Source organism: Brachionichthys hirsutus, chromosome 6 (assembly GCF_040956055.1).
Source record: "Brachionichthys hirsutus isolate HB-005 chromosome 6, CSIRO-AGI_Bhir_v1, whole genome shotgun sequence".
Classification (NCBI taxonomy): domain Eukaryota; kingdom Metazoa; phylum Chordata; class Actinopteri; order Lophiiformes; family Brachionichthyidae; genus Brachionichthys; species Brachionichthys hirsutus.
In genome coordinates this window covers 4,248,526-4,270,839 of record NC_090902.1, presented here as the reverse complement: position 1 = coordinate 4,270,839, position 22,314 = coordinate 4,248,526, and the positions used below count along the sequence as shown (strand labels likewise).

The 22,314-nt window shown below is 43.3% G+C and overlaps 1 protein-coding gene across 1 annotated transcript; it reads right to left on the bottom strand.

The window, feature by feature from the left end:
• Nucleotides 1-1,689: 1,689 nt before the first annotated feature.
• On the bottom strand, nt 1,690-22,105 carry wu:fb13g09 (ATP-binding cassette sub-family C member 5). Its single transcript, XM_068740353.1, has 30 exons — nt 21,967-22,105; nt 21,811-21,881; nt 21,214-21,402; nt 20,604-20,759; nt 18,097-18,244; nt 17,316-17,549; nt 16,876-17,049; nt 16,061-16,208; nt 14,679-14,827; nt 14,433-14,540; nt 13,580-13,915; nt 13,417-13,488; nt 13,155-13,279; nt 13,005-13,077; nt 12,650-12,853; nt 12,306-12,431; nt 11,904-12,015; nt 10,738-10,922; nt 10,195-10,341; nt 9,267-9,396; nt 8,797-8,950; nt 6,299-6,427; nt 5,960-6,146; nt 5,346-5,435; nt 4,775-4,967; nt 4,516-4,675; nt 4,190-4,268; nt 4,000-4,113; nt 3,554-3,718; nt 1,690-3,181 (listed from the first exon to the last, which is right to left on the bottom strand). The coding sequence occupies exons 2-30, from the start codon at nt 21,816-21,818 to the stop codon at nt 3,089-3,091; spliced, it is 4,188 nt and encodes a 1,395-aa protein (XP_068596454.1). The 5' UTR covers nt 21,819-21,881; nt 21,967-22,105; the 3' UTR covers nt 1,690-3,088.
• Nucleotides 22,106-22,314: the final 209 nt, after the last annotated feature.

The window sequence follows — 22,314 nt, the reverse complement described above, 5'->3', positions numbered from 1 at the left end:
TTCCGGTGAGGGCTCGATCCCGACACTTCAAAATAAGAGTCCGTTACAAACGTCCGGCCTTTTCACAAATTGTTATCCCCCCAGTTAACAGAAAATCAGAAATGTATTCAAATGATTCTCAATATATATATAAAAACTAGTAGGACGGATTTTAATTACATTTTGTGTAGGTGTGGACGGCAAAGAAATCCCCACCTCGCTCTTCTCCACACCCTATTTTGAGAAACTTGCTTACGTCAGTGTTACAATTTTGGAGCTTTTATGTATCCGTTTGATTCATCTACCTAAATAAATATATCCGCAAATAAAAATTTGTTCAATTAACCTAGCAGCTCATTTTCCCTGTAACAAACAGCAGAGTTGTGTCTCATTTCTAATGTCCTTCATCATCAGGCCTGTTTCTAATGTGCTTAATCATATTTGCTACAATATCCAGAATTCAATAGTGTTCTCATATTCATAATGCTAAAACAGACAAGATAGGCTTTGAAAGGAACATTTCTTCAAGAGACAGAACAAAATGAAATTCAAAAGGAGGTTAAACATCATAAGTCCTTGTGAAGAACTTCTCAACAACCCATTTGTCTATCCTGCTGGGAATAAAGCTCCATTTTGGTTGTCCCAGACATGGCTATAAGTTGATTAGGCTATTGGGGATCTTTATTTTATCTATCATTCATCATTTATTTTCAGTTTATCAGATTTAAATAACAAGTTAAAGGTACAATCTCAAATTAAACACACAGTTTGGTACTTTTAGGGAAACCGTTTTTACCTGTGGCTTTTTCGGATGTCACATCACCCCAATCTTCTCCACTGGCTCCCCGCACGGTAAGAGCTGATTTAATGATTGTATTTAAAGCATGCTTGGGTTTACATAACAGAAATGGTGACCCCACTCAAGCCAGGCTTAAAATCCTCCGGCGGAGCCCTTCTGGTTGTTCCTAAATTGAGGGTTTAATCTAAAGAGCCCCTCACCAAATCCCTTTAAATACAAATAAATAAATAAATAAATTCTACAGACTCGCTTTTATGTGATATCATTTTAATGTTCTTTTCATTGTATTTATTCATGTATGGTACTTTCTCTCAGCTATTGATCGATGTCTACTCTTTGTTAGCCTCCATTGGTTTCTGGCCTTTATATTGTATTCCAATGCCTTTGCTTTTTCTGTCAAAGCATCTTTTGAAAACTTTCAAAAGATGCTTTGAAAGCAAAATGAAATTGTCAATATTTGCCATGTCCACTAAAATACCAGTTCTCAATCACACCCTCTGGCTCGTTTTACCTCAGCAGCCTAAAATGTGAGCTTTTCTTTTGGGATTATTCACATGCCTGTCATCTTCCCGGGACTCAAATCAATCCACTCTTCCCGTTGCTGCACCGTTTGTCCCATAGTCTTCTGCAAGGTTTGTGAACACGTGTAAACAACAATCCACTTTCACTGAGCAGCTTTGCAAATTCTAACTATGTTCCGGCCTTGTTAAGGAGTTTATGTTGTTAGCTGACAGCTGACCAGTTGCTCTACGGTGCTCGTAATGGCACATTTTCTGTTGTGGAACAGGTGCATGCTGCAAATGAAGTGCCTTGAGACACAAAATCCCCTACACAACTTTTAACATATGCACTCGTACTCTCTCAGACCTCCTGACATACTGCAGGTGAATTATCTCAGATAAACATTATCATATTAAAAACATTTTATTTAAATACACAACCCTTAATGACCAAAAAAAAAAAAAAAAACCAGAAAAAAAGATATTTGCCACATTACAATCTCAAGTGTATAAAGGCAGTCTTGTGAATATTTCAATGCAATAGAAAGATATAAAGTACATCATGATTGCTCAACAAATCTACTGGATGTTCTTCTATAAAGGCCAAAGTTTCAAGACACCATCTTTGATGCACCACGTCTATATAATATATACTTGCATCATGGCTAATATCCTTAATTGCAAATGTATAACAACATAATATTATGGCTTATTCAACACTGGAACTACCTTGCTGGTAGAATATTAATTCAAATATATCCATCTGTGTAGAAAATGCAGTGTATGAAGTATAAACTTCAGCATTTGAATTTAGCTTATTCCAAAATACAGTACTTGCACAGAAATTTAAATAAACATGGCTGACCTGAAACTATGCTCTAGGCATTTTTGTAATATTTTGCAGTCACTTTAACATTAACAAAATGCATTAAAAACACATTTAATGGAGATAAACTGCCTAATGGCTTATGGAGTTGTATTCTTTGAAATATACTGCATTGCATAGGTCGGCGGCACAGTGGGTAGCGCTGTTGCCTCACAGCAAGAAAGTCGCAGGTTCAAATCACACTTGGGGTCTTTCTGTGAGGAGGTTGCATGTTCTCCCTGTGCTTGCGTGAGTTCCGGGTTCCTCCCACCACCAAAAACATGCAAATTAGCTGGATTGATCACACTAAATTGCCCGTAGGTGTGAGAGTGTGTGTCAATGATTGTCTGTCTATGTGTGGCCCTGCGATGAACTGGCGACACACTTGGGGTGTACCCCGCCTCTCGCCCTTAGACTGCTTGGATCGGCTCCAGTAGATCCTGCGACCCGGATTAAGCAGTTAAGAAAATGTATGAATGAATGAATTCCTTGAATAAGTGCTAAAAAAAAAAAAATGCCTAAACCACCAGCAATGTGAAGATGAGAAATAAAAATAACTAAAACTAAATTATGATTAGCTGGCCTCCAGAGGGAAAAGAAGGACTACATGTACTTTCACGTGTCTGCATAAAATATAAAGTGAAACGAGTATAGCAGAGTCATTGCTCTATTTGACTCAGTCAATTATTTGGCCTCTTTCATTTAAAGACAAGGACGCTCTTATTGTATGTCTTTGCTCAATGAGGTTTGATGTACACATCAGAAATGCATTTCTTTGGTTTTGGGGGGGGAGGAAAGTAAAAGTTACACATTTCAACCATTATAAGAGTGTGTGTAATTCCTGAAATGTCACTTTCACAGCACGACAGGATAAGGCTTTTTGTGAAATTCGGGTATTCAGTTTTTTTTCCAGAGCTCACATCCAATGTTGAGCCCCGGCTTCTTTTATCTACTTTGCTTTTCAGATGCTTCCATCATTGCTCTGAATCTTGAGTTTTCATCTGCCAGCAAAGCAGCAGGACTGTCAAACTCCAATATCTATGAGAATGAAAGAAATGAAACGGTGATCAGCGCCAGCATATAAAAATCAGCTCCTACTTGCTAATTCTGTGAAGCTGTGTGAAGACAAGAGAAATGCTCAGGCATTTTATTTTGTCTGAGAATACTGAAACCTGTGATTTCCCATGGGGAGCATACGAAAATTATTTAACTGTCTGGAATATGTTGTCCTCAGACTGCCTTGTCTTTTACAGCACACAAATGCACCACTGACACAGTGGCATTTACAGTATATATGTCTCATGTTCACTGTTTGTATCAAATCTCAGCTTCAGCATGGTCCTTATCTAATCCAACAAAGATGATGAACTGTATAACTGCACTATCTAGTTACTTTTCCTTTATACACACCTGGCCATTGTCCAGGACCATGACCCTGCTGCAGCTCATCACTGTGTTGAGACGGTGAGCGATGATGAGGGTAGTGCATCTGGTGAACGCACAACGAATGGTCTCCTGGATGAGACGGTCCGTCTCAGTGTCGATGGCTGCTGTCGCTTCGTCTAAAATAAGAATCTAAGTAAAAAAGACAGAAAATGTGACAGAAATAAATCTAAATGACGATGATAAGCCGATAAATACAAACAGCAGATGTGGAAATGTCAATGTTATTACCACTAAATTAGGAAAAAAACATCACAATGAATACACTCATGCGTAACAAGCATATGAGCTGCACTTCCAATGCATACCACTAGGTGACACTGTTAACCCATGAAGAGACAAGCTTATGCTGAAGTGATATCGTTACTGTGTCAAAGTCCCACGTCATATAAACAGTTTGTCGCTACATGCACCTTGCTGTTTCGCAGCAGAGCTCTGGCCACACAGAGTAGCTGCCGTTCTCCCACTGAGAAGTTCTCTCCATTCTCTGCAACATCCGATTGGAGCGAATGAGGCAACTGGCTGACCTGAGGAACGTCACGCAGGGGTGTGAGGACAAATCCGAGGGAGAATTGCATCATTTGGTATATTCTGGTGACTTACCATATCTTTAATATGGGTCTTCTCGAGTGCATCCCATATCTGAGAATCAGAGTACTGATTCCACCGGTCTAAATTGGTCCTGTTGGAATAAAAAAAAAAAAAAGACAGACAAGATATTCATTACCTCGTTTAAACGTGACAGCAATCATTATTCACAGAGATCGCACTGACATTTGATCGGAGATTTTAGATGAGTGTCGCAGATTTACAGCTGAGAGGCAGGTGTTTCTCATTCATTCGCTGTCCATGCTTCTTAAACTATGCGAGGGCGCAGCCATGCATGAATTACAAAGCTCATTAATAAAAGTAATTATCATTTGGATTACCTGACTGTCCCAATGAAGAGCACTGGCTCTTGGGGAATGATGGCGAGCTTGCGTCGCAGGTCATCCAGTCCAATCTGCGCAATATTGATCCCGTCAATGATGATAGAGCCTCTAGTCAGCTCCACCAGTCTGAACAGAGCCACGCCCAGAGAGGACTTTCCTGTAAGCACATACATAAACGATGCTACGGGATGAAACGTGCGCAAGCCGAAAATGCCGAAAATGCCCCGGGCCGGCTCTAAACAAGGTTCATGCATACCTGATCCTGTGCGGCCCACGATGCCGACGGTCTCCTCAGGCCTGATGATGAAGGACAGATTCTTAAGCACCAGTGGCAGGTCCTCACGATAACGCATCTCCACATCCTGGAAGGTGAGCTTTCCCTGCTGAGGCCACGAGGGGGCAGGAGCAGTTGCCTCAGGACTTCGCCGGGGTGCCTCACTCTCAAGATGCTGAGAAAAGGAAGGGTTGATGGTATGTCGAGATTATCTCCAAATCTCAAAGGAGGCTCAAGCCCCCTGATTTATACGGAGTGGTTTTTAGTCTGGGAGCTTTTCTTTACACTTGAGGAGAAGAAATTGATGATGCTGTGCGTATCTTTGAAGCGTTATGTCGTCAAAAAAAAAAAAGAGCAAGGAATGTCCTCTGGTGTGACTTTCTATCCACTTCCTGCCGTGCCGCTTATCTCGTTTGCACATTACAAAGACATGTCCATGTTTAAAACCCCAAATTCAAACTGTTAGACGACATCTGATAGTGTGATGTAGACGGCGTTCCCGTTCGTTTGAACGCCATCCAACTTTGATACCGTGCCAATCAACGTTTTTTACCTTTATATAATGATTGATCCTCTCCACTGATGTAAATCGAGCTTCAGTCTCTGACAGCAGACGCACCGTGAACTGAAACAAGCCAGTCAGCTGTAGGTGAAAGAAACGCTAACGGTTAGCAACGTCGCGAAAATTACCATGAAAGGGTCGGTATTCACGTGCTGCTCTACTTTAAGAAATGCAGCAAAAATAAATTATATAAATATAAATACAGACTAATAAAGGGTTCATGGCTGAGGCTACTGTGATTACTACATGCAGCAAAGCTACGAGTATTTAAAACACAATAAAATACGAGACAGTTTAGCAATGACAGAACAAAGACAGGATGCAAGAGCCTCCTTTGCCTCTCCACAATGGACAGACAGTCGAATCGTTAGCTGAATGTTAAAACGCTAATTTGGAAGCTAAGATTTTGGGCTATTGTACATGTGGCCACCCGGGGCGTTGTGATCCCCTGCTACAGTGTGTGTCCGCAACATATCCGTTATAAAATGTAATGGAGTTTGATGACATTTTGGTCATGTGCAATGATGAGATCCAGGTCCTACAGACTACTACTACTACTACTACTACTACACTAATACTTTAGTTACTACATCCTTGTTTCACACCTGCACTGCGTATGATATGGCCAGGCCCGCATAGGCTGGAGGTATCTGATTGTGCATGAGGACTATGAGAAGTCCCACAGCAGTGATAAGACAGATACTAATGAAGTCCAAGCGAACAGCCAACCAACGCACAGCACAACTGAAGAGGTAGTTGGAGGCCTGGTTGGTGTCCAGTAATTCCCGATATCTGAAGACAGAGAGGCAAATTAATTTCAGCCACAGGAAAACCAAGTAGGTCTCCAGGTTTTTCCGTGGGGAATTGTTTTCTGGTCTGAGGTTTATACGAGAGAAAATATGAAATTAAAGTTTAATGACTTCATCTCAGACCATTACACTCACCTTTGGAGGAAATCGTGCCCTCTCCCATAAGCGTGGATCGTGCAGAGTCCCTGAAGACTGCTGGTGATGTGGGAGGTGAAAGGGGATTGGCTGATATTCTCCAGGCGCTTCAGCTCACGGATCAGAACCCTTAAAACATGAAAATAAATAAATAATATTTTTCATTTAACTTTCAGACGGAGGTTATAGTATCAATATTTCACTGGAAATACATCAACAATAGTGATTTATTAAAGGTTTTCTCACGCGTTTTTCCTCATATTCATTCACTATCAGTAATAATAAAAACTAAAATGTGACATGAAAAAAATCTATCAACCTGAGTCTAATTAGTTAACGATGTATGAAAACTTGGTATATTCTGGAAATAATTTTGTGTTACCGATATCTTCAAATTCGTGAAGTGCACACTGGTGACCGCAGAACTGCATCCTGTTTGTTTGCTGTTGACAAACGTACTTATTGTTCATCATGTCTTAAGACAAGGTGTGGAAGCCACAAGCGCAAATTAAATGCATTTAGTTGTGTTCTAAAACATATACCAGTTTAACCTGATAGTGGTTTCTGTTATGGTAAGTCTCTCCAATGGGCATTGTTCTCCTGTCTGGCTGGTGTAAGTAGGTGTTCACGAAAATAACAATAAAACAAATCAGCACTTCCTCATCGGAAGAATGCTTGCCAACTAAATCACAATGGGGAGAAACTGCAGTTAAAATGCTGCACTTTTCAGATTCCTTTTTTTTTAAATGTAAAATCAATATTTTAGATCTTAGGGAAGGAAAGTTTCCATTAAAAGGGAACTTATTTGATTGGAAACCTATGCTGTAATCTTTGCAATTCAGTATACTGTCTGAACATATATACAGTATAAAGACAAAATCTACCTGCAGAAAAAAAATAAAAAATAAAAACAACCTGAAGGTTATTGGTGTGTAAAACACACAACAATGGTTGTGATGTCACCGTGTAAAAATAGAGGAGGAAAACTTACGTTTTAATTGTATTTAACTAGAAAACATGAAAAAGAACATTGTACTCCTACAAAAAACAAACTGATCTGAAGCATGCATTTCACATTTCAGTCAAACATTGCTGCCCTTCCCAGCATATTAACTTTGTATCTTTCTTTGGTCTTTAAAATAGCAAAAAAAACCCCAAAAAAACCAAGACATCTGAATAGAAAAATGGAGATGAGTCTGTTTCCAACTTCACGCCATGAGCGCCGTGAACAAGCAGCCACATAGACGCAGGGAACGCCGTGACGTGGAGGAGCAAGTTGACAAAGCTGAGTTGTCTTACTTTAAGGCACGAAGGCAGAATGGATCAGACTCGTAAGTCTCCAGTGAGTCATTTAAAGCGAGTATGAACACGTCATTTCCTCGCATCGAGCCCGCGATCAAGACAAACGTGTTTATGCCCTGGGCCATCTCATCAGGAAATTCAATAAAGGTTTCTTTCAATAGGAGAGCCATAGGTGTGAGCAGCTATACATTCCGAGGGTATGCATCTATGTGTACCCTATTTTAAACATTCCATCAAGATCCAACATTAAGTCCACTTGAAGTGCTCACAAATTGCAGTCTGTTAAAAGATCAATGAGGGCATTTTGTAATTAGATTGACCCCATCATAATCATAATTCACTGGCTGAAGCCTGTTACAATAAGTACATACAAATAAAAACAACAAACAGGCATTTGAAAGGCAAAGGTTCCTCCATGGGAACTGCCTTGTATTTGTGTTTTCCATTTCAGCATCCTCCTCAAAGATGTTAATTTAAAATAAGCGTGTCTAATTTTGGTAACAAGGCATCATCTTCACAGTGAATTGATGACTTCTGGCGACACTAACAGAAACACACAAAATGCTCTCTGATGCACTGGATCATAAAACTTTATAAATGTGGCATTTAATGGATATTAATTTCAAGCATTTCATGGATGCTCCTGACTGATTTATCAATTAGAAAACGCCTTTTATTCTTCCAAACACAGTTAACTGTAGTGAAGACTCCTGGTGCAGTAGTCCATGCAGCGTCAACACCTTTCACGAATGATTATGGATAATAAATGACGAGAAATCGCACTACTTAAAACCAGTAATTTAAGTGTAGATTATTTCCATTCATCAATTAAAACTCTACTTTACAAGGAGGTGAGTACAGGCCAATATGTGTGGTCAGTCTTCCTCTCGATTATAACTATTCATCCATCGACTTTTAGTCACTAGATGTAATATTCTCTGACTGTTTTTTTTTTTTACAGTTTACAGTTAAATGCAGCATAGATGATACAAATATTGCTGGCACATTAGACAAACTCTATAAGCCGTTGGGCTGCTATTAGTCTCTTTGGAATCATCTATTTCTGGTAACATTCCCAACGTTTCCCGACAATTTCATCAAGATCCGTCCAGAACGTTTTGAGTTATCTATTTAACAGACGGCGATCACATTAACCCCTGCCTCGTCGGAGGTAACAAGAGTGATGAGATTCTAACCTGGAGACACGGTTAATGATGAAGAGGAAGGCTCCCAGGGGCAAGATGGAGATCAGGAACCAGGGAAATACAACGGCCACCATCCCCAAGCAGAAGAGCACCAGCATCATGCTCTGCAGCAGCATTTCGGCTTGCATGGCGAGACGCACGTCAACTTTGAAGAAGACGCAAATTACATATCAAACACACTATGCGATGTTGTTTGTATTTGAAGTAAGTTGAGGGGGGTTATGAAAAAGGGGTGGAGACACAATATGGCCAGCATAAATATAAACAAGGAAAACAAATCTAACCATACAACAACAAGAAGGAAAAAAAAAAAATCTACAAATCAACGTGTCAGAATTCTCTCAGTCACAAAATAAATAAAACAACAAAACTCTGCACTCCACATTGTCACCCAGTGCGACTTCAGTGACTGAACATTCTCTTGGGGGAGAGGTTCCCAGTCAAGACAAATCAAGTCTCACCCTCATCCATGTCTCTGGAGAAGCGGGTCAGGATGCGACCCAGAGGTGTAGTATCAAAGAAGTGCATGGGGCTGAGGAGGAGCCGGCGGAACAGCTTGTCGTGGAGAACAGAGGCAGCCTTCACTGTGCACTGTCAACACAAACGACAGCGCCGTTCCAACATGAGACCCGACACACGAGAGAAAAAAAAACAACTTTAAGAAGCAGATGTAAAGAGTCACAGCTCAGACAAACAGACAGTCGGAAGGGAGTTGTCTGTCAATGCGTCCCGTGTCAAACACACAATGAATATCCTGCAGAGTGACAAAAGCCACAATGAGCACAATGGTGGAGGGTTTTTTGGGAAGCTGTCAACTCATCCTTTATAATTAGCTTCAGGAAGGTTGACATAAAGGTCATGACCTAATGAGCAAAAGACATTGCACCGCTTGGACAGGAATTACATGTGGCGGCGGAGAACAAATTAATTCTATAAATGGAATATTCAACCGTCCCACAGATCTCATCACAGCTGGGGGTAAAAAAAAAAAAATTGGCCATCTTTGAAAAATTAGCAATTTCAAGTGGCACACATTAATGTGGAGACCTAACCTCTGCGATGCAGTGTCAGGACGGGTTAGCTTGAAAGGGAATGCACACCCAAAGGGGGACCGACAACACGCACACACACACATCCTTCCTTTCTCCTGCACACACAAACGCACAGCGACGCCAAGCAGGGAGACACGGCGGCGGATAGACGAATGGATTCAGCCTGCAGGAATGGGCTGCAGGAATGGGCAGCCCTCAAACAAATAGCAATCATCTTAACTGTCAAGCACGAATAACAAAGTTTTTAATGCTCCTTTCAAACTCCTATTGTTGCTTGATAAAGTTCATCAGTGACTCAGCAGAAAAGAACTTTGAAAAACCAGTGGGAGGAGCTTACCTTCACGAACACCAACCCTCTCATCATCTTCAGAAGCAACACAGCTCCCATTGAGGCGACGTAAACAGTTGAATAATACTGAACGTGAGGGTTGAGTCTCATGCTGTTTCCCGCCATTGTTTCATTCTCCAAGATTAATGATGTGTTCTGCGGGCAGATGGAGCAACAAATTAGACAAAAATAGAAAATAAATCTTTTTTTTTTTCTCCCACGTATGAATTTAGTCTCTAATGAAATTGAGAGGATCACATGAAGCCCGAATGTACGTATCCTAAATGGTGTTTTCTATTGCGAGCACGTTTCTCAACGGCCCCCACAGCCCGCTTTGCTTCACATCTGTTCTCCACTGCTTGCATTTGTTTTGTTTTTAATTAAGTTTACCGTGGTGCCACTACCTTTTTTTTAATTATTTTTTTTAATCATGCACATTCAGATTAATTTTCTGTCGATTCCCCAAAGAATAGTAGATATTTTTTCATTTGGGGCCGAAGCACGGAATAAAACGTGTTGTTTATTACAGTGAAACGGGATATCTAAACTCACCCCACTGCCTTGCTTGATCCAGTAGCTCAGCCACCAGTTACTGAAAGATATGCTGCCTGTGGTGGAGACGAAGAGGACGATGTTTATGATGAAGACTATCGGGCCTCCTGCTGCTTTGACGTATTCGCCGTACACGGCCCAGCTGACCGCACCGGAGCCTTTCTCCTCAGCTTTCATCAGTTGTTCTAGAAAGATAAAGAAAGAAATGAACTAGTTGTGAACCATTTTAAATAACATGTCATTGTTTTTAACTGAATGGCAGCACATACATAGAACCGGGATTATTATTTATTTATTTAACACGGCTTTTATGGATCTCGGATCAGCAGGCAGTTTGTTCCAGACCTCAGAGTTTCACACCCGACCAAGAAGAAGAGGTCAGGGAATGTAATTTCCAGGCAAGAGAGACGGCAATAACAGGATAAAAACAAGTTCCGAGGGAAAAACGAACTGGAATAACACATTTTCCCGGAAAGCAAGTCAAGTCAATTTCATTTATCTAGTGCCGAATCGCAGCATTATTGATAGGCTGATCCCGAATGGGACTGTTCTTCTACATTTGCTTTAAATTGAACTGAACAGTCAAGAAACGGTTCAGTATGGCCTCCCGTACCTCTGAGTGAACGTCTGTTGTGAAAGAGGAGTGAAAGGAAGTCAAGCGATTTCGAGCGCTTTGATAGATCGATTGATTTGCATCGCATGATTTATGTAGTTCAGTTCTGAGGCTGAACCGTTTCCCGTCGATGGTGGGGCCCAGAATGGCGATTAAAGAGAATCATTTGTTTCCTGAACAGAAACGGCTGCTGTGCGTTTCTAAAATTCAGCGGCATAAAGCGATATATATTTTCTTGATCCGTGATTTAAGAGATTAGAGAAATTGCTGATTAAAGCGATCAGTGACGGGGCAATGCGTCGAGCTTTTCATGCAAGCAGTCCGGTTGCGTTCTGATCGATCGGATCTTCCTGTGACTAAAGTGTTAAACGCTGACGTGCTGCACATAAATGAAAGAGATAATAATGCTTCAGATTGTGAAATATTTTTCAATTACACAATTTCATCCTGGTGATATTGTTCCGACATGCCAACTGTTTCAGAGAGTGTGATGGGATTAACCATGAGGGATTAATTTCACATGTGGAGGATTAAAAGCGTCAGAGACTGTTACCTCCTGCCTTGTTGTCAGACTTTGGTGCGACCTTGGCGACATTAACAGAGCGGTCATCCTTTGCCAGACCTGCCTTCTTCTCTTTATGTTTTAGATTCTCTTTCACCAGATTCTAAGAAACGAAAAAGCAGTGAAACAAAGCGAAGAACATGAAGACATGCCATCGCCACAAGTCATAGCGCCACAACAGCACCCTGCAAGTCATTTAAACTACGTGACTCACCAGTAACTAAATGCGAGCATAAATAATGACAAGCTGCCGTGTATGCATTAACATTTCCCAGCTATGGGGCTTGCCATTCTGGGCTAATGAATAATTCACTATGCAATGTTCCATGTTATTGTGGGCAAAGAAGCCTTATTCAAAAAGAGCTTCTTGGTGACTCGTGCCGCATGCCTCACCTCCTGTTGCATGCTTTTGAATAGGTTGGCAAAGTCACGCTCTTTGCACATCAGCTGAGCATGGGTGCCATGCTCGGCAATCTGCCCATCCTTCATCAGAACAATGTGGTCGCATTCAGCCAGGTACTAAAAATAGAAAGTTAAAAAAAACAGGCACTTTGAGCTCTAGACTTCAATCAAATAACAGAGGAGCTCCATGGAACAAACTCAGGTTATTAAAGGATGGAAAATGGCCAAGGAGGACAAAGAGATGCAGAATATATTTATGATGCTGAAGTTAAATTATATGTGTGTTAAAAAGTTACACATTCTGAAGGGAAAATGTCATTAGAAAATACACCCACCTGCAGCTGGTGGGTTACAAAGAGCACCGTTTTTCCTTTGGCGATGCCCCTGATGGCTTTACGGAAGACATGAGATCCCACACAAGCATCGACAGCACTGAGTGGGTCATCCAGGAGGAGGATGGGCCGTTCGCTGTAGAGGGCACGAGCTACACTTAGTCTCTGACGCTGCCCTCCACTCAGGTTGACGCCCCGCTCTCCAATCTAGAAAAAAAGAGGTTGGAAAGAATTGCTTGATGAAATTCTCCTCTCCCCTGAACTGCAGTTACACAAATACTACTGCACATTTCACCACTGAGCGACAATAAAGGAAGGTATTTGTTATTTTATTTTTAATAAATCATCTGACAGATACCTCAGTCATGTCTCCATATGGGACTTCTGCAAGATCTGAGAGGAGACAGCAAGCTTCCAGAACGGCATCATATCTGATGAAGACATGATGACGAACGCCGCATCAGGAACGAATCTGACATCTTATTGCTTCTGTAGGAGTTGATCTTACTTGTGTTGGTTGTACTCGTTTCCAAACAGGATGTTCTCCCTCAGAGTGTCATTGAGGATCCAGGCCTGTTGTGACACATAAGAGAAACCACCACTGGACGCTACATGGCCTTCCACCAGAGTCATCTGCAATGACAAATAAAGTCAAATGCATAAAAACAGCGGAATCGAATAGAGAAAAATCTCTTTTCATAGTTGTATATCGTTGACAGCTGTCATTCATGCCGCTGGACGAGGGAACTGAACGTCGAGGTGAAACTCACCTTTCCCAGTAGAGCCGAGAGGAGAGAGCTCTTTCCACTGCCGACACCACCGCAGATTCCAACCAGCGAACCCTACAAAAAGAGAACAGTCTGCAAAGGTTGGTCCGACTCCTTCAATCACATTGACCAAAATCGACTCAATTGCATGACTTTGTGTTGTTACCGTCTTAATGCGAAGATTAATTCTGTGCAGGGTCTTGTGCAGCGGGGGGCGCGTGCATCGGGTTGCAGAAATGGTGCTTTGTGGACTTTCCTGCTCCATATTTGTGAGGAGATCTTGTGCATTTGGACCTTCGTTCTCTTCTTTGCTGTTATTTGTGGAACTGTAAAGGCTGAGCTTCTCCCTGCGCAGGACGTGTCTCATCCCTCTTCGCCTCCTGGGACGCATGTTGGGTTTAGCCTTTTCCCACGCTAGCGTGGCATTCTGAAATTCAACTGCATTGCTGGGATCCTCCATTTTGGCCAGAACAACTTCTCTGTTCTCCATCATAAAGAGCCTCTGTGGAGACAGAACGGGCTACATGATGCAACACTTACGTTAAATGCATCCCTGGGGCGTCTAATCAAATGTGAAACTGCTAGCAGAGAGTAAAAGTAGTTTTGATAAGATCCCAATTAGTGTCGGTGTTAATGACACCCGATTACAATTAACATTGCGTCTGTGTGTAATTATGCCAAAACAATGTCGGACTCCATGATTTCCTCTGCACACCTTCCCATTATGACGATATGTTTAACCGCGTGCCTTCACTTAATCGCGTGCTGTCGAGGTGGTGTCCAACCAACGGAGTGGACTTTGTAGATAATTGGCAGACTTTCTGGGGGTAGACCTGGTCTAATTAGGAGCGGCGGCATTCACCCCACGTTGGGTGGTGCAGCTCTCATCTCCAGCTTCCAAACCCTGACAACCCAGAGTTCAGGCCAGGAGACAGAGCTGCAGTCCGACACGCACCCTCTGTGCTTCCATTGGGACGCTTTCCTGCCAGTAAGTCCACTGTATTTATACTTTTCCTCGCCTGAAATCTTTTGGCTGCGACAGCACCCTCCGACAGCGACCTCACAGCCAGTGGCGTGATTTTAAGGGCGAAGGTCATGGAGTTGAAAACCGCAACCACAGTGAACGCCTGAGAAGAGACAAAGGCGGTTATTTGGAGAATTGGTGATTTTAAATTTCAAGAGAATCCGATGACCAGCATGAGCGTGCTTTCAAATAAGTACGAAGTCAAATTAAAATGCCAGCACAGGGTACCACATTGAGATACCTCAGCTGCTGTGAGGTCATAGCCCAAAGCCATGTGGAGGGTGAAAGTGCAAACGCACGCTATCACCACAACAATAGGCGCCATGCCCAACGTCATGCTCTGGACAACCCCAGCTCTCTCCAGTGTCTCCCTCTCTTCTGATCGCACCTCTGTTATGGAAATAAGAGAGAGGTGACGAAAGTGTTGAGCAATTCCCAACAGATTTTTTCTTTTCTTTTCCTTGATTTTTTCAATCTGAGAGAGTTTTTGAATTTTTGATTCGGATTTAGGAATTCGGATTTTTTGGGCCTGTAAAATAAAATAGTGCTCTTCAAAATGCATGTTCTTCTGATGTTTCTTCAGTGGACTCCCTCAACCTTGCAGTTCCACTTCTTACGCCATAATGACCACATATGGAGATTAGTACCAGTAGGCCTACCGATGTCCGACACGCTGAAAGATACGGTTATATAGCGTAGCTGTAGAGAGATGGTCGCATTTTACCAGCAGTCAGAGAAAGAGGAGGGTTATAATAAAAATTAAATTCTACCAGAGAAGCACCCCCCCCCTAAATACGGTCCAAGTGTAATGTCCAAATCCCGCCCCCCCTCCATTTCCATGTTTGTATCAGCCAAAGCACAATGCGAGCTATTCTTTGTTTGCCCAGTTTATTGCAAACAATGGAACAAAAATGCTTGTACATCTTTAATTGAACCACAGCAGCAAAATGAAATAACCAATTCTTCAAGGTCCACGGGATTCTCTGTGGGATTCTCTTTGCATGTTATGTGTGGATTGAAAAGAAAAAATCACACAAACACAAAAATACACACCGTAAAAAAAAAACATTGCGATCAACAGTAATTGAAGAGACACTCAAACCCTGCAGATTCAATGGCCCATAGGTTGAATGCCAATTAAATATGATTAGAATGGGCAATGAACAGATAGCAGGGAAATCCAGCCCCACCTGGCTAATCTGCAGCGCGATTAAAAGAGGAAAACGATCCTCATGTACAACCGACGGGGCGGCTTGACGAAAGGCCATGACTAATTCATGGGTAAGCAGATTGACAGTCATTTGAGACGCCAGACGGCTTGCAAATTAACCTCGAAGAGGAGGGATTCAAACTAGCCATGATTGTGGAAGACGGCACAGAGTACGACTTAATAGAGGTAGCTCATAAAAATGGATTAATGATGAGGGTTATCTTGTCAAGTCAGTGAGCGGATAGGGCTAATTGTAGGTGATAAACTGACCAATTAGCTGATAATTAGCAACAATGACAGATTTGGGAATAAAAATCCTGAAAGAAGTTTACATCTTTAGAAAATGACCCAGTCCAGAACACAAACGATTGGTGCACCATTGCTGAGTCATCGGGAACGCAGCAGCCACTCACTGTGAATATTTTCCGAGAAGGCATCTTCCCAACAATACATCTTGATGAACTTTATGCAGCCCAGGATCTCGTTCATGAGCCGAACGCGCCGGTCAGTCACCGACACACACTTCTTACGGAAGTACGCCGTCAGTTTGGATGCAAACATCTGCCCAGAAGGGAATGGAGGAAGTGTTGACAAGAGAAATAAGTGGCAGGGGAGGAAATGAAAGCAGACACAATCACATTAGCTCTGCTTCAGGGATATCTGGGGGGGGGGGCAAAGTGATAAATGCCTTTCACATCAACACCAGGGTCTCTGGCTGTCAGGATCTGGCTTAGACTGAGTTTAATTTGAAAATAACAGCTTCAAAGTTGACAGGAGATGGATAGGTGGAGAGTAAGGATGCTTTAAAAAGGTGTATGTTGTAGTTTTCAACAGCTTCTCCAGTGATGAGTGCCCATGTCTGCTACTAACCACATTGGAGAAAGTTCTAATGCACATAGCACGGAGTCAATAAACCAATGACGAAGGTAATTAACCGAAGGAGAAACTGTTGTAATGAAATTTCTTGTCACGTCTCTAATGAGTGAGAACATTACCTGATCTAAATTTTATGAAGGTCTGTAATGAAACGACATTATGCTGTTGACAGCGATATTTAAAGGGCATCAGTACGTACTAATCGCTGCTTATCAGGGTGCGAGTAATAAATGCATTTTGTCTTTGGCTTTGCAGCAGCAGCAGCAGCATTGCACGAAAGCCACACAAATTTACTGAACAAGCATTTCGCCCTCCTGTCTCGCGATCGCAGATGTTCTGGCTGAAGTCTTACCATGGCGGGGTAGAAGAGGATGAAAATAGCTGATCCAAGCAGAGACGTGGGGCCCAGGATGTATGCAACAAAGGACACACCCAGTCCCCCCACGATGGGCCCGCTGACCAGCAAGCAGGCCACGGACACTGCTTCAAACAAGCGCTGTCCGTCACTGGAGCAAATGTTGATCAGCTGAGTAAAGACAGGGTGGTTTTGATTGCAAATGAACCGTCTTTACTCCCATGTTTACTTGTCGGACAATGATTCCACTAAAGCCGTGTAGTGACTAAGCTCAGACAGCCTTTCCTCCCTCAGGCTATGGGATTTGTAGCGATCCAAGCAGGAATGGTGTAAGAGCAGAAATGAAATCCATCTGAATGATCTGCTCGTGGTTCCCCGCAGAGAGGGACGATTACGTTCATTTGGAGATGCGTCCCTTCCAGGGTTTTATCGCCTACCTCTCCTGGGCTGATGTCTTTAGTGCTGCGTAGGCAGAGGATCTTGTTGAAGGCAAAGGTAAGAGCTGCCCCACGGAGACGTGTTGCAGTGCGGTAGTTGACAGACCACATGAGACCCAAAGACCAGGACCGCATCAGCTCCATGAGAACGATCCCAGCAACCAGACACAGGCCATACGGCACGGAGCTCTCCGAGGTCTGGGAATACTCCAGCAGAGCTCGAATCAGGAGAGCCTGGCGATGAACAGGAAGAGCGAGAACACGATAACATGCAAAGATCTGAAGGGGTTTATTGATGGACAACAACATCTCGACATATTGACATATGAAACACAGCTTTGTGTAGTGCAAACATTAGTCAGGGAGTATGAGACACATGTGATGGTACAGTATATGAGTAAAATCCAGTTAGAGCTATTCGGAAGCACACAGTTTACACAAAGCAAGTGTGGAGCACGATAGGATCAGTAACGTCATATACCAGGAACTGCAAATACAATTACACTCTCAGATGATTTCTGGCCAGGAATGTTGTTGGAGAGAAATATAAGGGTAAAAATGTGGCAACCAGCTGAGGAATGGTATTAAGATGGTTTCACCATCTAAGGCTTTGTAATCTCCCAGTATGTTTCCATTTCAATTGCCAGACCAGCGTGAAACAGGATAAAGCGATTTTCATAAAATACATGGACTTAGGACTCGTAGCCAGCGGCCGAGCTGCGAGGCATATTAGTTGAATCAGCAAAACATTAAGGGAAAGGAGGATTTGGACGCTATTCACCGGCCCAACGAAGGACGCCACCATTGTGAGGAGGAGGGAAACGGCGGCCGCCAGCATGCGGGTTTGGCAGAATCTCCAGAAGACTCTCGTCAGGGACGCCGCCTCTCGCCCTCGCCTCTTCAGCTCGTCGTGCCATAAAGTCTCAAGTCTGGGAAACAGAAACCAGGAAAACAAAATGAAAACAATGCTATAAGAAGCCCCATCTCAAAAGACAAATATTGTAATGAAGTCAATTAACTGAACGGTGAGTCTTCATAATTAGTCACATTAACTCATTCAGTTAAAGTGTCATTAAAGAAACGCAAAACTATTTTAAAGGGCAAAATGGTCACAAGAGAAAAGAATTATTAGCATATTATTATTTCCCTTTAATTTAAGTTGATAAAAAATAATAATAAATTGCTCCATCAGACTGCCCAAAAACTAAATGTGGGACATCCGATCATGGCAGCTGGAAACCACAGACAAAGAGATAAGGCAACTGGGCTGATAATAATGCAAAGGTGACCTACGATATATAATCATTCATGATTCATCACATAATTAGATTGAGAAAAGTAATATCAGACGTGCCGATGTACTTTTATTGCCTAGAAAACGTAAAATATCTTGTTGGCCAAATGCATCCTTGCTAATTACTCTATAAAGCAGCAGCAGAGCAGCTGCAGAAAGTAATTTACGCCCAAATGACTTAATTAAAAATGTATCAGATAAAGACCAACCATCAAAGCAACTCGACTCTCACACGGACGGACACTTACAACCAGAAGTCAAATGGTGTCAAAGCGACGAAATTACCATTAAATGTAAGCCAATAATTGCACAGAGCGCGTCTCCAGTAACTGGAAATAAGACTGAGATGTGATTAATACTTTTTTTCTGTCGCTACATCCCATCAATGGAAGCAAGGATCACTGAACAATTAAGTGCAAGACGAAGAAAAGTGAATTCTTAATTGGCGTTAACAGACATGAGCGTAAATCGTAATTGCCTATGCATCCAAAGTCTTTTTATGTGTATTTATAGTCTCGGTCATCATAATTAGCAGCTGGTCCGAGATTGCAGCTAAGTGTGTACTTAGTCACAAACAATATATGGAAATGCAAACAGCAAGGCATCAGTGCGGGATGTGTTGGAGGAGGAATCATTTGCTTTCAAACGTGGATGAAATGCTCTTCGTCTCTGTTTGCCAGATGGCAAGCAAAGCTCATGTTTGTGTTGGCTGCAGTATCGCAGTCAAGGTTGTGCACCTTGCTGAGCACCAACAAGTGTCAACTCTCCCAGGGTGCATTTTTCTTCTTCTTCCCATTCCCCCTCCTGCCATTATCACTGCTTTCCATTGGGGTTACATAAACTGTTCTCAGTATGTAAACACAAAATAGAGACTGCTTTGCGTTCTATTCGCTCCGGGAAGCAAACAAAGCAGACTAAACCTTCAACCCAAGGTTGCCTCTAGATAGTCCCCCCCCCCCCCCAACAGTAAACCCGCTCTGTTTGTTGAGTCACGGCACCGTGACGTCACAACACGAGTGCATTAGTGTAAAAATCCTTACTCAAGTTGTGTCTTAGCAGGCAAACAGCAACTTTAATCTCGCAGTCGGCTCCCTCCTTGGTGCCAGTCAATGACGCCGATAAAGGTGAGCTAATGACATAACCATGCAAACCAGGCACTAACTCGCTGTAATCTCTAATCCTCCCTTCAGCCTCCCAGCACAATGTTCCAGTGTGGGCAAAGACTTGCTGGGTGCTCAGCACTGAGCTTTGTGCTGCACAGACCAACCGCACAAAGGATACATATTGCCTAATACATATAGTGATTATAGTCCATACAACTTCAGGCTCGCGCACGCTATCATCTCGCTGTCACAACAGCATTGCGTTTCGCTCGCGTGTGTAAAAGCAAGAAAAGCAAGGGCGGTTTCTCAAGAACGAGCCAACATGCACCCCAGCATGGCAGGCCTGCTCACCCGGTGCAAGAAGCTCTCGCACAAACTGCCCAGGGGACTTGAAACAAAAGCATCTGTTTTTGTTATCTTAATGAATCATTCCTTGTATCACAATACGCGTCTAAGTTACAGGAAAAAAAACAGCTCGACGCTGACAGCCCCACGCAAAACCCAAAACGGAGTCTCTCATGCTAGCTCAGCTAGAAATAGCTTCCCGCGAGGTGACTCCAGCAGCAACGGAGAGACAGTTGCTTCAGGGCTACGTCGGGATAGTCAGCCATTGTCTTCCGTGTTCCCTGACCTTATGAATCAAACACTACCTTGTAGGAAACTACAGTGGAGTCATCGGTTTGGTCTGTCCTACAGTCCAAGCAAGAGGGCAGGAACAAATGAATGAAGCGACCGGGAACTCCCAGAAATCCCTCCTACGCGGTAAATAACCTCATCGTTTCACGTCACGTCCCAACCCGACCGCAGTCGTGTGGCGATACCGCGATGGGGCTTCTATTCGTTTTCTGCACTTTCATGCAACGAAAGTCCGCAGCGCCACGGTTACCTCACCTTTGGCAGTTAATTCCAGAGGCTTCGTGGCAAGACAGTCCCCACACATCATCTATGGACAAACTGGACTTCTTGTAGGCTTTCAGCGCCAGCGGGGAGAGCCAGTTCAGAGTCATGGACGAGAGCAGGCCGGCGTTATCGACTGGGTGTTGGTGCCTGGAATAGGGGGGGGAGGTGAAGGTTAGTGAGATGTCCTAAAGCGCACGCATACACAAAAGTGCTACGTTCGCGGAGCCCTCGTAGGCCGCTGGGAAAGTAGCGGCGCCTTTTACTCGGTGAGACTGACAACATTTGATTCGTGCCTGCAGCGTTTGAACAGTAATCGACATGGTCTTCATGAAAATGTGAGAGAGCGGCGAAATAAAGGTGAAGCAGCAGTTTATCAGTCAGCGTCGCAGCGTTTGGCTGTTGGTGTAGGATAAGTTCCCGGGCCCTTATCTCGGCCTCCTGCTCACAGGCAGGCCACCGGGCAGCCCAAAAGACCACGTGTGAACGTCTGCGTTCACGTCGACGTCTTTAAACCGTTATCTGCCTCTCTGAGCTGCATCCAAACGCCTCAGGCCCGGATCCAACCAGGTCACATGATGAATGTAAATAGGAACACGTTTACCTCTGAGTTATCCTGAAGGGCTTTAAAAGCTGCAGGCTTTGCCGGTAGCGGCCTCGCCTCTTTGGGCCTCTCTCCACCGACGCCTCCGCTTTGTCTTCCCCCGGCTCCGGCAGCGGTTGGGGCGAGGACAACGGCAGGCCCTCCACCCGGCCGGCTGCTTCCAGGGCATCTGGAAACATGGCAGACCCTCTGGGGACAGAACGGCAAAGCAACATTCATCAGAAATACATTTCGGAAGTGTGACAGCAGCCTGCAGATATCCTCAATTCAGCCGTCATTGAAATGACATTACCGGTGCACGTTCATGCAGGCACATGCGTTGTGTCCTGTTTTTTTATTATTTATTATTATACGAAGAAGACGAAGACTTCACAAACACAAACAGAAATTGTGGATTTTAAAGAATATAAATTTGGCATCGAGTCACGCACGAGCGTTAATGAGCCGATATGCATGCGATGTAAAGCTCGAGTAAAGACAGGCCTGGATCCAACAGATCCATTCACTGAAGACAAGGACTGCAGCTAATTACTGATCAATCTGTTTATTAATGTGTCAATAATCAGTCCCTGAATTGATATGCAAGTAAATAAATACCTTTTCATTTCCAAGGAACTCGAAATAGCTCGCTGTAGTCAAACCAACAATCCAAAAGTCGACTACGTGAACTGTACAGTCCAAAAAAATAAAATAAAATCCAGTAAACCTTTGCGTTTTGACACTTTTACGCAAACGAAAAGATCATTCTATTACCAGAATGCTTGAAGAGACATCCTCATTGGACCAAACATCTCCACGGTTTTCGGTCAATCCTCATTGGGAGATGTATAAACTTAAACACGCGGCCTCTCCTGTTCCATCTTTATATTTTTAGCCTAGAGAGCGATTATGGAGGAGCCATGTGTTTTGCTGAATCATCACGAGACACAGACAGACTGGAGAAATGACCCGAGGTTGCAGCGCCTCACAGGCAAAGTGCTTAACTATTTAAAGACGGCCTGCCGGCCGGTCCCGAGGCCTCAGGGGCAGACATCCGAGCCGACTGCACCCCCCGTGGAGCGTCGCGGATCCAGGACAAGGTCAGCCAGACACGGGGAGGGG